Raw genomic sequence first — 13,650 nt, 5'->3', positions numbered from 1 at the left:
GTATTTTATAATGATGCCACTGTAACTTAATAGTCTGGGTAGAAGGAAGCAGAGCAAGTATCAGGTTATTTCAAGAGAGAGGCCCTGAGTTTCAATAATGGTAATGACAATAACCAGAGAAAGGATATATACACATTAAGATAGAGAAGGCAGAATCCAAGATTTGTTGATAAGGAGGGACAAATGTTGAAAAACAAGAGTTGGGAGGATAGTGTAGTTCTGTACTGAGAACCTGAGAATAAGTTGTGGGGAAAGGGAGGAATTTGGGACCTAACAAATGCCTATCGAAAGGAAGCAGATACATGTTAAGAGTTAGAAATAAGGATCTGCGGACGCCTGGGTGGCTCAGTGGGTTGAAGCCTCTGCCTTCGGCTCAGGTCGTGATCTCAGGGTCCTGAGATGGAGCCCCACATCAGGCTCTCTGCTCAGCAGGGAGCCTGCTTCCTCCTCTCTCTCTGCCTGCCTCTCTGCCCACTTGGGATATCTGTCAAATAAATAAAATCTTTAAAAATATATAGAGAGGAAGAAAGATAGATCTGGGAGTCACTTTTGTAGACAAGACTGCCCAGTGAGAGAACATGCTGAGCCAGGAAAAAAAAGAACAAAACACAGTAAAAGGCTGAACAATACTGGTATTTAAGGGGCAAGAAGAGAAATAGGAAAGAAGGCTAGCAATATCCTAGCCAAGGAAAAGAATTTTAAAAAGGAGGTAAAGCTAAGAGTTAAGTCAACAAGAGATGAAATGAGATAAAGACTTTTTAAAGGCCATCTGATTTTTTTTTAATTAACTGACCAGGATTTTAAAATAAATTTCTGGGGGCGCCTGGGTGGCTCAGTGGGTTAAAGCCTCTGCCTTTGGCTCTGGTCATGATCCCAGGGTCTTGGGATCGAGCCCCACATCAGGCTCTAGCCCCACATCAGGCTCTAGCCCCACATCAGGCTCTCTACTCAGCAGGGAGCCTGCTTCACCCCCTCCCACTCTCTGCCTCCCTCTCTGCCTTCTTGTGATCTCTGTCAAAATAAACACAATCTTTAAAAAATAAATAAATAAATAGATAGATAGATAGATAAATAAATTTCTGTGACCAAATAATCAAAATTTTAAGAGTTGAAGAACCATTAGCATCCTTTGGAAAGTACTATCACACTAACAACTGCTGCATTAATTTACATTTCATCTCTCAAGACTTCTCTTTACAATACTAATTCTGCATCAGGGTAAATAGGATCTTAGGGGAATGTGACAACATTTGGAACAACCTGTTTATAAGGTATTTAAGCACTATAGATGAAAGTATGTAGCTTAGTATGTAATGAGGACTACAGAAGATATTCAAATAAAATGCATAAAAGAAAAAGAGAAGCAGAAGAAATCTATGAGAATAGATTATGAGAACCCTTTGTCAGCAAATTAAATCAATGTGAAATAATGAAATCAGACAACAGATTAAAAGCTTAAAGACTCATTAGATCCCTATAGCATCTCCTAAACCCACAGGACATTTAAAAAAGTTTCTCAATGTTTACTGATGCTAATCTGCTAATTAGTCTGTTAATGGGTCTGCCCATAATTTATTTACTTACTGCCTTTTAACTTCCTCAATTTTTCCCCCTTTATTTCTTAAAACACATTATAATGTGTTAAGTTTGGAACGGGAGTGGTCTATGCAAATATACTTATTTCATCAGTCTGCTGCTGTTATGTGTCACCTCATAAAGCAGTTTGGCCACTATTTTTCTCTCTTTTAACAAGCTACAGTTATCAGCACTGAGCTGGATAAACACAGTTTTGAGTTACGAAGTTAACTTCTCTTCAGACTTAAATTCTAATTCAGACATTAAGACTCTATCTTGTAGCCTAGGATACAGTTTTCTTAATTCACAAACTGAAACCAAAAGTTGCATGTTATGCAGAGATAAGTTTAAAATGTCTCTATTCATATCAAATTTTAATTAACAGAAAATTGAGACAATATCTAAACTAAACCATCATGGTAATTACCACAAAAACTAAAAATTACTTTATACAAATATGAAGGGACAGTCTTTTGAGTTAGTTAAGCCATTACTGTTATAAATTAAGCACCTGACTTCAAAGTGTCAAAGGCAAAAAACAGTTCTAAGGCTTCATAATTAAAAATTAAGAAAAAAATCTAAATATGGCTAACTCTAGGGCCTAAATCTAAGCAGTAACATTCTGAAAGACTTTTAAAGAGAATTTATAATTAAGAGTCTTATTCAAGCTAATGGAGATAATGTAATATAATCAAAAACTCAAAAACTATAGTTCAACGTGCAGCATCTGGTAATAATGGCATACCTTTTCTTTCTGTTTTCTGTGCAGGGACAGAAGATGTGGGTGTAGGCAGTTTTGATAAAGTAGATGCTCCATTAGCATCAAATGATTTCTTTGGCTGGTGATCAGACTGTAGCGTAAATGGACTAGAAGGAAGAGTGCTTGGGGTAGCAGTTGGATGAACCACTGGTTTGATGGGGTGCTGTACTGGCGTAGAACTACTGTGAGTCTCTGCTCTTGGCAGTCTGTAGTCTCTGTCATTGTGTCTGCTTGTTTGAGACAAAATATTCTGTGGGAGCAAACTACTGGCATCACTGGAATGCTTGTCTTCCACTTTAGTTCACAGTTCGAAAAAAGAGATGTTGGAATGACAGAAGGGGGGGAAGAAAAAAGATTACGTTAGAATCCTGTCTTTAACATCAGCTAATTTAGCAACATATTTGTATCTTGTTATAAAACTGCAAGCCCAGTTAGTACCTGCAGTTTCACCACCAGCACAGAAATATCCAAATACTGAAAGAGGATTTTTAGTTCAACTCAAAGTAATCTATACTCAGATTTCAAATGGGCTACTGATTTAGGAGGATTCTTTAGAACCACACCACAGTTCAAACAAAACAATGAAAAAATACATCAATATACGGAGCTGTAACATTTTACTCAAATTAAAATTTTTCCAAGTATTTTAAAAATATCAAAAGGAAATGGTCCATTCTTACAAAATATGGACCATGGATTCCAATAACTGAATTATCCACAGTGGTTCAACTGCAAAGGAGTATTAGCTTTACTAGCCTGATTTCTCATAATACTCAAGTAGCTAACTGAAAGTAGTTTGTGCTGGGGCTTATATGACCTCATTTTGGGATGGCTGAAATTTATGATGAACTGTGTAAGTAAAACAGTTCATATTTTTGATAATGCTAACAATTATCAGTTAGTTGTAACCTCAAGTTACAGAAAATGCTAGCTGAAAACAGAAAGCCTATCTGGCAGCACAGTCAAAAAATCTACTTGCTATTACCATTTACATTAAAAACATCCTCTTCCAATTTAAAGTCACAGAGAAATATTTAAACCTCAAGTATTTCTGCTTCCAAAAAGAGTATAAGGAAAATTTCAGTAATCATGATAAAATTTGTATTTATCAAAATCTCTAGCCAAAACTGTAATAATCTAATCATTAACTAAAAATTAGACAACTTTCAAGTAGAGAAACATCTTAAGATTCAAAAGCACATACGTAATAATAGTATTACCAAAGGATGCCCTCCCTGTTGAGTATTTTAAGTTTTTTCCACAATTTCATGGTTCCTCCGAGTCTAGAGACCAAGACAGCACAAAGAAGGAACTATGCTTAAACTACAAGTCCAAAGCCTTCAGTGCACAGCTCCCACGTTATACTAAACAAAATGTACTGGATACCGCCAAAAAACTTGTTATATAAAAACACAAGTCTTCTGACTTAATAAATGAAATTCAGTATTATAAATTGCACATATACTAACAACAGGAAAAAAATGAACAAATAGATCGAACTATCACAGAATACAAACATCTGTTGCATGATATTAACTCTTCGGTAAACTAACCATTTGCATGCACAAGAAACTTATATTCTACAAGTTCTTCCTGAAAAGAATACTGCTACAACACAAACTTTTAGGGATCGATAAAACAGAAATAATACCATACCAGGCCCAACTGCCACAAATCCTGTCCCCTGACTACCAAAAACTTTTACTCCCTGCACACCACAAAAAATCCCTCTCAGTTGTGTATGACTAGAGTCAAAGAATATCAAGTGTACTCAGATAAAAATTAAAGCTGATACTATTTCAAACACTTGTAAGCTCTGGGGGAGAAAAATGGCAGCTGCATTACAGGAACTAAGGAAGCTGTAGCTGCAACAGCTTTCCATGATTCACAACTCTAGACGACAACAGTTAATGCAGTGACTCTACCTGCACACCCCCCACAATAAAGACATTTAGCAAATGTCTGGAGACATTTTTGGTTGTCATGATTAGGAGAGGGGAGGGGTGCTATTGGCCTCTAACATGTAGAGGCCAGGTTTGGACCTCTACATCCTATGTCACAGGATGGCAACCCTCAACACAGCACCACCTAAAGCAAAATGTCATTAGTGCTACTGTTGAGAAACCCTTCTTTAAGCACAGAACAATCATTCTATGAGGCACAAATTAAAGATCGTGAAAATAATCTAGTAGCAGTAATACCAAACCAAAAATTTTACCCATAAAGTTTTCGATGTCAAGTTCTGGGTAACATTATTTTCTATAGAGCAAAAAATAACTTTTCTACGTTTACCTCTTTACATATAAAATCTTTCAGCAACACCCCCCTACCCACCCACACACCTTTTATTGGCAGTTACAAACTACAAAGCTTTAGGTCTTACCCAATATGATGTATTGGACACATGGAAAACTCTGCCAACACTTTTTGGATAGAAAAGGCTAAGCACTTAAATGGCTTAATGACTTCATTACTACCATGCTTAAGTGTTTAGTAAGTATTTAACTCAGTTGACCAATTAAGGAAAAATAAAAGGAAATATAGCTAAGATTTTTCTTAAGTATTACTTAAAACTGAAAAAGTGAGACACATGACTGTAGTTCAACACACACAGACCTACTGATTTGTCACTTGCACTTCTAGGAATTTGGCTAAGGAGTAGTAAGTGGGCAAAGATAGAAATCCTAGTACTGCTGACAGTAGGAAAAGGTTGGAAACCACTCAAGTATCCAGGAATAGAGGATCATTTATAAATGAGGGCACATTTAACAACAAAAAAAGGAAAGCCACGCAATCTAACACATATGGATTTCTAAACTGATAGAGAAACATTTCCTTGAAATACTACTGAAAAGAAAAGGTTAAAGACAATAACATATAATCCCATTTTTGATGTAAAACACATACATACATTTTATACAGATTTATATATACACAGGAAAAAGTGTATCTCCCCAAATGCTCCTGGCTCATGGAATTTAGGAAGTTTCCTCTTATTTTTTAGTAACAAACGTGACTCACTTTTGAAATTATAAAGAAAAAGGAAAAGGAACACCTTCATTTTTGAAAGAAAAAGATATGCACACAATTTACTTAAAAACCCATCTCTGATTTTATTTCCTTAAAGATGGTTTAGCAAAAAGACAAAAAAATACTATTTTCATTTCCATCAATATTTCCATCAGATCTTTAATTACTTCCTTCATTTACTCTACCTCAAAGGAGAAGAGACTTAAATGATAGGATATTTTGGAAAGAATAAAGGAGACACACTATGCTCTTCTTTTTTTCTCTCTGGGAACCATCACCCACTAAATTAGAGGCATGGCTCAATACCTAAGTGATTAGTTTTACATCCATTTGCCACTCCTCCATACCCCCTAATATCCCTCTGCAGTTTGTTCAGGAGGACCACAAGCTGGGTGCTATTTTTTTTTACCTGGAGCGGAAAATCTTTACCTCATTTCTGACTGTTTGCCAGAAATCACAATTACTTAAAATATTAAGTAAAATGGAACTAGAACCCAAGTCTTCTGTCTCAAAATACAATAGTTTTACTTTCTTCACTTCAGTACTTTAAGTCATTGTTTTCTAAGAATTAAGCACAATTTCACTAATATAAAAAATTAAATATTCCAAGGAATATATCGTAAACATTCAGTGCTGAAGAACTGTGTTAATTTATGATCTGTTTCATCTTGGGAGTTTTTTCTGTCAAAGAATCAGTATCCCCTGCTGAGACCAAATACATCCCCTACTTAAGTTATAGGAGGAAGATTCAAATGCCTAATTCCATAAATTCCCTGAACGCATCTTTTTAAAAATTCTTCTCAATGTTCCAACATCTGATGAAGAGCCTAAGAATTCTACGGTGGCAATTAAATTCTATTCTAGGCAAGGGAAGTCATGGGTAATAGAATACGCTTAGTAAAACTTCACATACAAATTTAATTTGAATTAAGAAATAAATATATGTTACTCATTTTGGCCCACTCAAACAAAATCTGACCTCAAAAACCATTAAGGTATGCCCGCAGCATGGAAACGTTATCTAGATCTATGATCATGATAAAAAAAGTTTCTCACTGATAAACGTAAAACACCAACAGACACTCTGATGTCACTATCTGTATGTGACTATAATTCAATTATTAGACTGAAAGATTCAGTGCGTTCTGGAAGGGATTTCTCTGTCCAGTTTAATAGAACACAATTCAGGAAAAGGGGGGGAAATAAACCAAACAACTCCTGTTTTTAAAAAGTCCACAATTTTGGTAGAAATTTTATTTTCTACCAATCCACCTGCATTATAGCCATTTTGAGTAGTGATGAATACTATGTGTACTATTCCTCTGTGCACCCTTTTCCTTTTCAGGAAACAAAATGGTAAAGGTTAGGAAGACGTATCCAACATAAAAGAAACCTGTTTCTATTATTTTACTTTACATATGTAAACATCTATGAATATAGATACAAATATATGAACTACAGGAGTGAATCAAACATCATGTTGTCTCAAAGAAAAAAATTAATACTTACTTCCACTGGCAAACCCACTAGTGGCTGTTGCCTGCATCACCTCCCTTCTGTAATCCCTATCTTTTGGGAAGCTATTAACTGCCATCTTGTTTGCTTCTTTTTGTCTCTGTTCTCTAAAAATAAACATAGGTAAACCCATAAAAATTACATCAAGTACAATGAGTTTACATGTAACTTTCTGGTTAAATGCTCGATAAAATGGTATATGGAAAATAAAAGAACTGAACACAGCCATAATATCAAGTATTAATCCTACATATATGAAGGATACATATTATTATACTTTAAGAATTATGAAGATTTCTACTACAAATTATAAGGAAGATGCAGTAAGTATAGGCTGACCTAAAATCTCAAATATGTTGATGGTTTACAAGGTCCTTATAGACAGGTGCTTAACTGTCAAGTTTTTGTTTGTTTTTTAAGTAAAAAGTAATTACAGAAAACCGGTACAATTAATGACGAGTTTCGCTGTTAAGAAATCTAAACTCAGAATGTTCTAAGATGTTAAGCTGTAAAATCAAGAGTAAGAAATATTTTTTAATGAGTAAGAGCAAATACCTTTCAAGCCACTCTTTTGGTTTTTCCCACTGTGAAACTTCTGTTCGACAATTGTAGTAGTATTTTTTCCCAGAAGAGCTAATATGCTCAGACCAGTCATCTGCAGAATCATAAGGCTTAAAAATACATTTTTAAAAATTAGAAAATATTAGTACTATTTAATCACTTGATATGAAACATCAAGAAGGTCAATGGTTTTCAAAGCACACATAAGGGAAAAGACCATTAAATAATAACACCCAGATCTAGAATGTAATTATCTTTGTATGTATCTTAGGAGACCTTAGTCTATGAACACCTTAAAAAAGAACAGTGGAAAATCCTGTAAAATATGAAATTAAACAGAAGATATATATTTATTAGGCACAAAATGAAAAATGTGAAATTAACATCTTGACTTCAGAAAAGCATTCCTGAAGTTCTCCATTGTAATAATTTTATTTGCTGAAATCCAGTCACATGGCAATGGGGAGGAGGGGTTTAAAAAACCCCCAGACAACTGACTGATTTGATGACATGACAGTACATCAGTTCTAAACTCACTATGCACAACAGTACTCATATATAGTATTAACAGAGAACAATCTGCCTGTATTTACTGTTACTTAGTGGGGGTAAAAAAAAAAAAAAAAAAAAAAAAAAAACCACGATGTTAATAAAACCATGAACACAAAGCTAATTAAAAGTGTAGTATCTGTTTCACCAGCAAAATCCATGAGGCGGGGCCAGTGTTATCTAGACCTTTTCTTCTCACATGCTACATGGGTCAGCGTCATCACTCATTTCTCTGTAACAAAAACCAGCCTTTCAAAAACTCTCAGCTACATTCTCTTTAGGTATTTTATAAGAACTGGAAAATTATAAAGAAATTAGAAAAATCTGAAAGAAGGCCCAATTTCCATGGTACTGATCTAAAAAGTGTAAAGTTTAAGTGCACTAGGCCCAGGAAATCTGGTAGAATTCCAAGTACACTTCCGGATGGATTTGACTATTTTCTCAAATGAGCTTGAAATGATGTTCTACTTTGGTAGTCTACACCTCTTCTGGGCTCAAGCTTGAGGAAAGAAAACTCTCATGCCCTGCTGACTCGGCTTTAGTTTTACCAAGTAAGAAACAGCCTACAGAATGTATCAGTTTGCTATAGGTCACAAAACTAACTGGTGATAGACCGTAAGGATCAAAACATCTAGGTTTCAGGGGGCGCCTGGGTGGCTCAGTGGGTTTAAGCCTCTGCCTTCAGCTCAGGTCATGATCCCAGGGTCCTGGGATCAAGCTCAGCAGGGAGCCTGCTTCCCCCTCTCTCTCTGTCTTCCTCTCTGCCTACTTGTGATCTCTGTCAAGTAAATAAATAAAATCTTAAAAAAAAAAAAAAATCTAGGTTTCAGGATGCCCATTATTTCCAACAAATCAATACCAATTCTCAAAATGCTACAATAATTTAAGGGTAGATGAAAAGATATTGCAGATTCCTAAATGCAGATGCCACATTTATGCTCTTGGGATTATACCTCAAAATAATGCAGCAACCGGTAATCAGCCCTGTGCATCCAAAACCCTCGTATCAGGGGCAAGTTAATCCTCAATGCTTCTAGTTTTCAGAAATAGGCTACAACCAAGTTGTAGAAACCCAATCACAGAAAGTCAAACTCAAAAAGTTCTCTTTCACCACTCACCACTCCTTGTACCTAAATTATTATATAAACTGAACATTTCTATGGATGTATCTGAAAGATTTGGTTTCCTTGGAAAGTGGTTTTATGGGACTGATTACTAGTTTGGTCTGAAGAAGTAGAGTAAGATTTGAGGCAGGTGGACAGAGGACATCAGAGTAGGGCAGAGTGGTATATACCAGAGCTCTTCAAAGTGATGGTTCTGTGCCTTGTTCTGAAGAAGGTAAGGAGCAGGCATCAAAATATATACTGACATACTCTTTCCCTCATCAAGAGTCCCACTTTAAGAAAAAAAAATTTTTCAGCTCAAGTAAACAGTGTATTATTTGACAATGGTTCATTTACATCCTGGCATAACCTCCACAACAGTTAAAAGTTCACAGACCAGAAACTTCAACGGTATGGGTCTATGACACTGCACTGATTTTGCCCACCAAATCTCAGATTAGTACAAGTTAATGTCTTACTTACAAAATGTGTTTCAGGGTATAGCACTAAAATAACATACCAGTAACTTTAGCTTATCTTTTCACCCCACTTCCATCTACCACACAAAAAAGGTAAGGGGGGCAGGGAACCCTTTCAGTAATGGGGAATTTTTCAAAATGCTGATGTGCAACAGGTGTTACTGCTTTTCTTCATTATGTATTTTCAACTTTATTGGAAGATATAGTTGACAAAATTAAAGACACTTAGTGTATGCTATGATGTTTTGACACTGTGAAAGGATTTCACCTATCTGGTTCACTAACACATCCATCACCACCTCACAGATTTTGTGAAAACATTCTGAACTTTTCACTCTCAGCCCATTTCAATCACACAATATGGTGTTACCAACTATCATCACTATGTTAGACATTAGATCTTGTTATTAAATTTGAGTAAAAAAAGGAGTATTTACAACTAAGAACTAAACCCCCAAAAGGCCTGCAAACACTTCAAATATTCTGAATTAGGCTTGATGTATTTGCCAACATAAGCATTAAGTCAACAGTTTTCCCAGTGTTGTCCAGGAACCCTTGAAGGACCTCAAAATCATTTCAAAAGATCAAAACTATTTTCGTAATACTACTACAAATGATTTTGTCTTTTTCTTCCTCATTCTATCACAAGAACGGAGTGGAATTTCCCCAGATGCTGTGAAAGGAGATTTGTTATCACGGAAGACTGAATGCACAGCACTTGTGAAGTTCTAGGTATCGCCTATGAAGATATTAAAGAGATACTCCACATCTTTTTGTTTTACAAAGTTATTATTTTACATTATTATTTTAACAGTTATTATTTTACAAAGTATTTTTTCATAAAAACATTACATATGCTAACATGTAAAGGGTTTACAAATTTTTAAAAATTTACAAATCTTTGTAAAATTATTTTTCAAGGTGTTTTATAAAGATTTTGAGTGAGTGATTGAGATTGTAAGAGCACAAGCACCCAAAACACACAAGCAAGGGGGAGGAGCAGAGGGAGAAACAAGCTCCCCACTTAGCACCGGACCACGACACAGGGCTTGATCCCAGGACCCTAGAGTCAAAGGCAGATGTTTAACCAACTGAGTCACCCGAGTGGCCCTCATATTTATCAAGGCTTATTTAAAAAAAAAAAAAAAAACATTTTATTTATTTGACTGAGACGAACGGGGGGTGGGGGGAAGTAGGGGAAATGGGAGAGGAAGAAGCAGGCTTCTTACTGAGCAGGGAGCCCAGTGCAGGGCTCGAACCCAGGACCCTGAGAGCTGAAGCTGAAGAGAGAGGCTTAATAACTTTGGCTTAATGACTGAGCCACCCAGGTGCTTCCCCCAAGGTATAATTTTTAAATATGGAAAATACGGATAAAAGATGAACAAAAGCTCTCAATTTTTATGAATGTAAACAGAGGTCTCAAGATGAAAAAGTATGAAAATGACTGCTCTGGAAGAACAGTACTAATAAACAGTTATGGCGGTAACCATCTGCTCTCCTTCAGTTCAAAATGTCTTTTAGGTGTGCTTTTCTCCTGAAAAAAGTGTATCCCCTTCTGCTCTCTCTCTTAAAATACAGAATCCTACTACTTCTTCCCCATGGGAAACATTGGAAAAGGAATTGTTAATCCTGGAATTAACTTTTTAAATTATAGAATTAAAATGGTTACTGGTTAATCCTGGAATTAATTTTTAATAAGGAGCCCCTTTGCTGACTAACAATATCACCATCAAAGATGGCAATTATTTTAACAAAGAATTTCATGGAGTCCTAAGAGTGCTCTGATTAATTTCTGATTTTTTAAAATTAAGTGGAGTATCTTCAGAGGCAAAGATTGGTTACAGAAATAAATCTTGAGAGCCTCAAGCTGAAAAGCTCCAAACAGGAAAGATATTTATGTGGTAACAAGTAGAGCTGGACTATAAATGCCAAGTCAACTGAGACTGACGTACCTCCCAGCAAATCAAGACTGGAGACTATGTAGAAGGGGAAGATACCTGTTACGTGTTTAAATGGGAATAAATTATTTTTTCTAAATGAAGCAATTCAGAGGTCTCTTAAAAATCACAAATATGCATAACTAACCTAAAACAAGGCTTGTTAAGTCCTGTTATATTTAGATTAGGGAGGAGGAGGCATTCAAAAAGCTTTTCCTAAATAGTTATCATGGGCTAGGCTCTGCGTTAAACCACAATGAATGTGAAATCTTAATACTGAGAAAAGAAGGCAACTTCAACTCGACTATCAACAGCTGATAAATATAAATCACCCATACAACCAAATGTCTGTGTAGATGTTAACTAGGTAATATTGTTACTGATCTTTCAAAGACAAGATTTAAAACCTGAAAACCTCAAAGAGGAAAAAAAGAACTACTTTTTTAAAAAGTTATTCCATATTTTAACCTAGATTAAAATGTGTTGACCTAAGTTCTCTAATTTTCACCTGTTCTTTTATTCTTTCATTATGAAAGTATCAGATAAAAAACTAATTATGTTTTACTTACTACTCAAAAACTTCCATTAAACATGATTTAAAGACAAAAAGTTTGTAAGCAATCTGCAGAAAAGTTCAAAAGCTAACTTTTCAGTTAAGATTAAATTTGTAGTTTATAAAATAATATATGCATCATGCCCACTGGGCACATCATAAGAAGACCACTACTTGGGAGATTAATTATATACCTACAGCTGCAATTTACAGAAAGGGAAATCCTGATTCTTAAAACATATAATACTTAATCCATTCAGGTAACAGTCTTCAGCTTCCACCCACAAAACGAAATCCCCTGACACCATTTATGATTTGGGTAGATCAAGCTTATCTGCCCATTATTTACTCTTTCTGATTTTACCACGTTTAACCCATGTCTTAGAAATCAATCAACCAGAATTAGTTCTCCGTGAATTAAGATTTTTCTTAAGTCAAAACAACGTCCACATGGCCTGCCACTCCAACTATCAGCAGACAAATACCAATTTGGGATTGTGAGTGATAAATGGAGCTCTTTGTTAGTGTTTGTTACTTTGTAAATTAATGGGGCCACCTTCCACAAAAACAGATTCATTCTAAAATCCTGAATATACACCTTATTGTGTAACTCATGCCAAAGAGTTTGATGATAACACCTGTTAAGGCTTACCAAGCTGTTGTCTCAGCCTCAATACCACTGCCTTCTATACTGATCTGTGATACTAGGGCGAATTGCATCATTTATTCAGCTAGCTACCAGTTAGATTCTGCCAATAGTAGGCACTGAAGACCGAAAGGCATGAGAAGCCTAGCAGCCACAGATATCTCCGATTTCCAGCTCTCTGCCATCTGCCAGAACTAGCTTCATCATACACTGTACCACTCAGAGGTCCTATCACCAGTTCTGCAAGGCTCCTCCTCTAAGCTATTAGGTTCTAATAACCACAACCTCCTCCTATTGGACTCCAGCTCTAAGGCTGAAAGTATGGGTGTATCACCTCCATGTTCCTTTTTGGTTTTTTCAGTCCTCAATAACATACACTATCTGCCTAGCCAATCCTGGATATAAAATTCTCTGTGCTGCCAAATTTTCTGTGCTAAAATAGCTAGCATGTTTTGTTTTCCTACCTAGACCCTGACTGATACAGTATTTAAAACTATTCTATATTTATCTTTATGAAAATGCTATCATTTATGTCTACATTTCCTCTGAAAATGTACTACCCACACTGCTTCAATAAGGGAGAAGAAATAATAAATCCCAAAGACCTTTCAATGTTGATTAAGGTATGATGATCACCCAAATATCCAAGGCAGAATCTGCTGAATTCAACCTACACTTTTATAGCCTTCTAGTGGCTCCTTCCTGGTCTTTTCCATGCTACTCTCTGACACAATTTTTAAAATCCCAAGTAGGAGGTTACTTCACCAATTATATCCTTCAGTAGTTCTGCACTGCCTTTATATAAAATTCATATTCCTTGGTAAGATATGCAATTTTGGGGGTGCTAGTTTCCACTTATCTCTGTAACCTGAGCTCTTACCATTCTTTCACACTTTTAAAACCTTTGCAGTTCTCCAAAACGCTACGTTATTTCACACTTCT

The 13,650-nt window shown here is 35.8% G+C and overlaps 1 protein-coding gene across 10 annotated transcripts in view; it reads right to left on the bottom strand.

The window, feature by feature from the left end:
• The window catches only part of WAC (WW domain containing adaptor with coiled-coil), an 84,362-nt gene that overhangs the window by 24,113 nt on the left and 46,599 nt on the right, over window positions 1-13,650 (bottom strand). For 8 of the 10 annotated variants that reach the window (XM_004779353.3, XM_013049353.2, XM_045087418.1 and 5 more), the window contains 3 exons: window positions 7,436-7,551; window positions 6,875-6,987; window positions 2,321-2,629 (listed from right to left, as the gene is read on the bottom strand). In XM_004779353.3, the coding sequence (XP_004779410.2) occupies window positions 2,321-2,629; window positions 6,875-6,987; window positions 7,436-7,551 (538 nt within the window). The remainder of the gene's footprint in view (window positions 1-2,320; window positions 2,630-6,874; window positions 6,988-7,435; window positions 7,552-13,650) is intronic. The other 2 variants (XM_045087421.1, XM_045087419.1) reach the window with 1 other exon arrangement.

The sequence above is a fragment of the Mustela putorius genome, unplaced genomic scaffold (assembly GCF_011764305.1).
Source record: "Mustela putorius furo isolate JIRA1106 unplaced genomic scaffold, ASM1176430v1.1 tig00001130_pilon_pilon_pilon, whole genome shotgun sequence".
In the NCBI taxonomy this organism is placed as follows: domain Eukaryota; kingdom Metazoa; phylum Chordata; class Mammalia; order Carnivora; family Mustelidae; genus Mustela; species Mustela putorius.
This window is presented reverse-complemented; position numbering and strand designations above follow the sequence as displayed.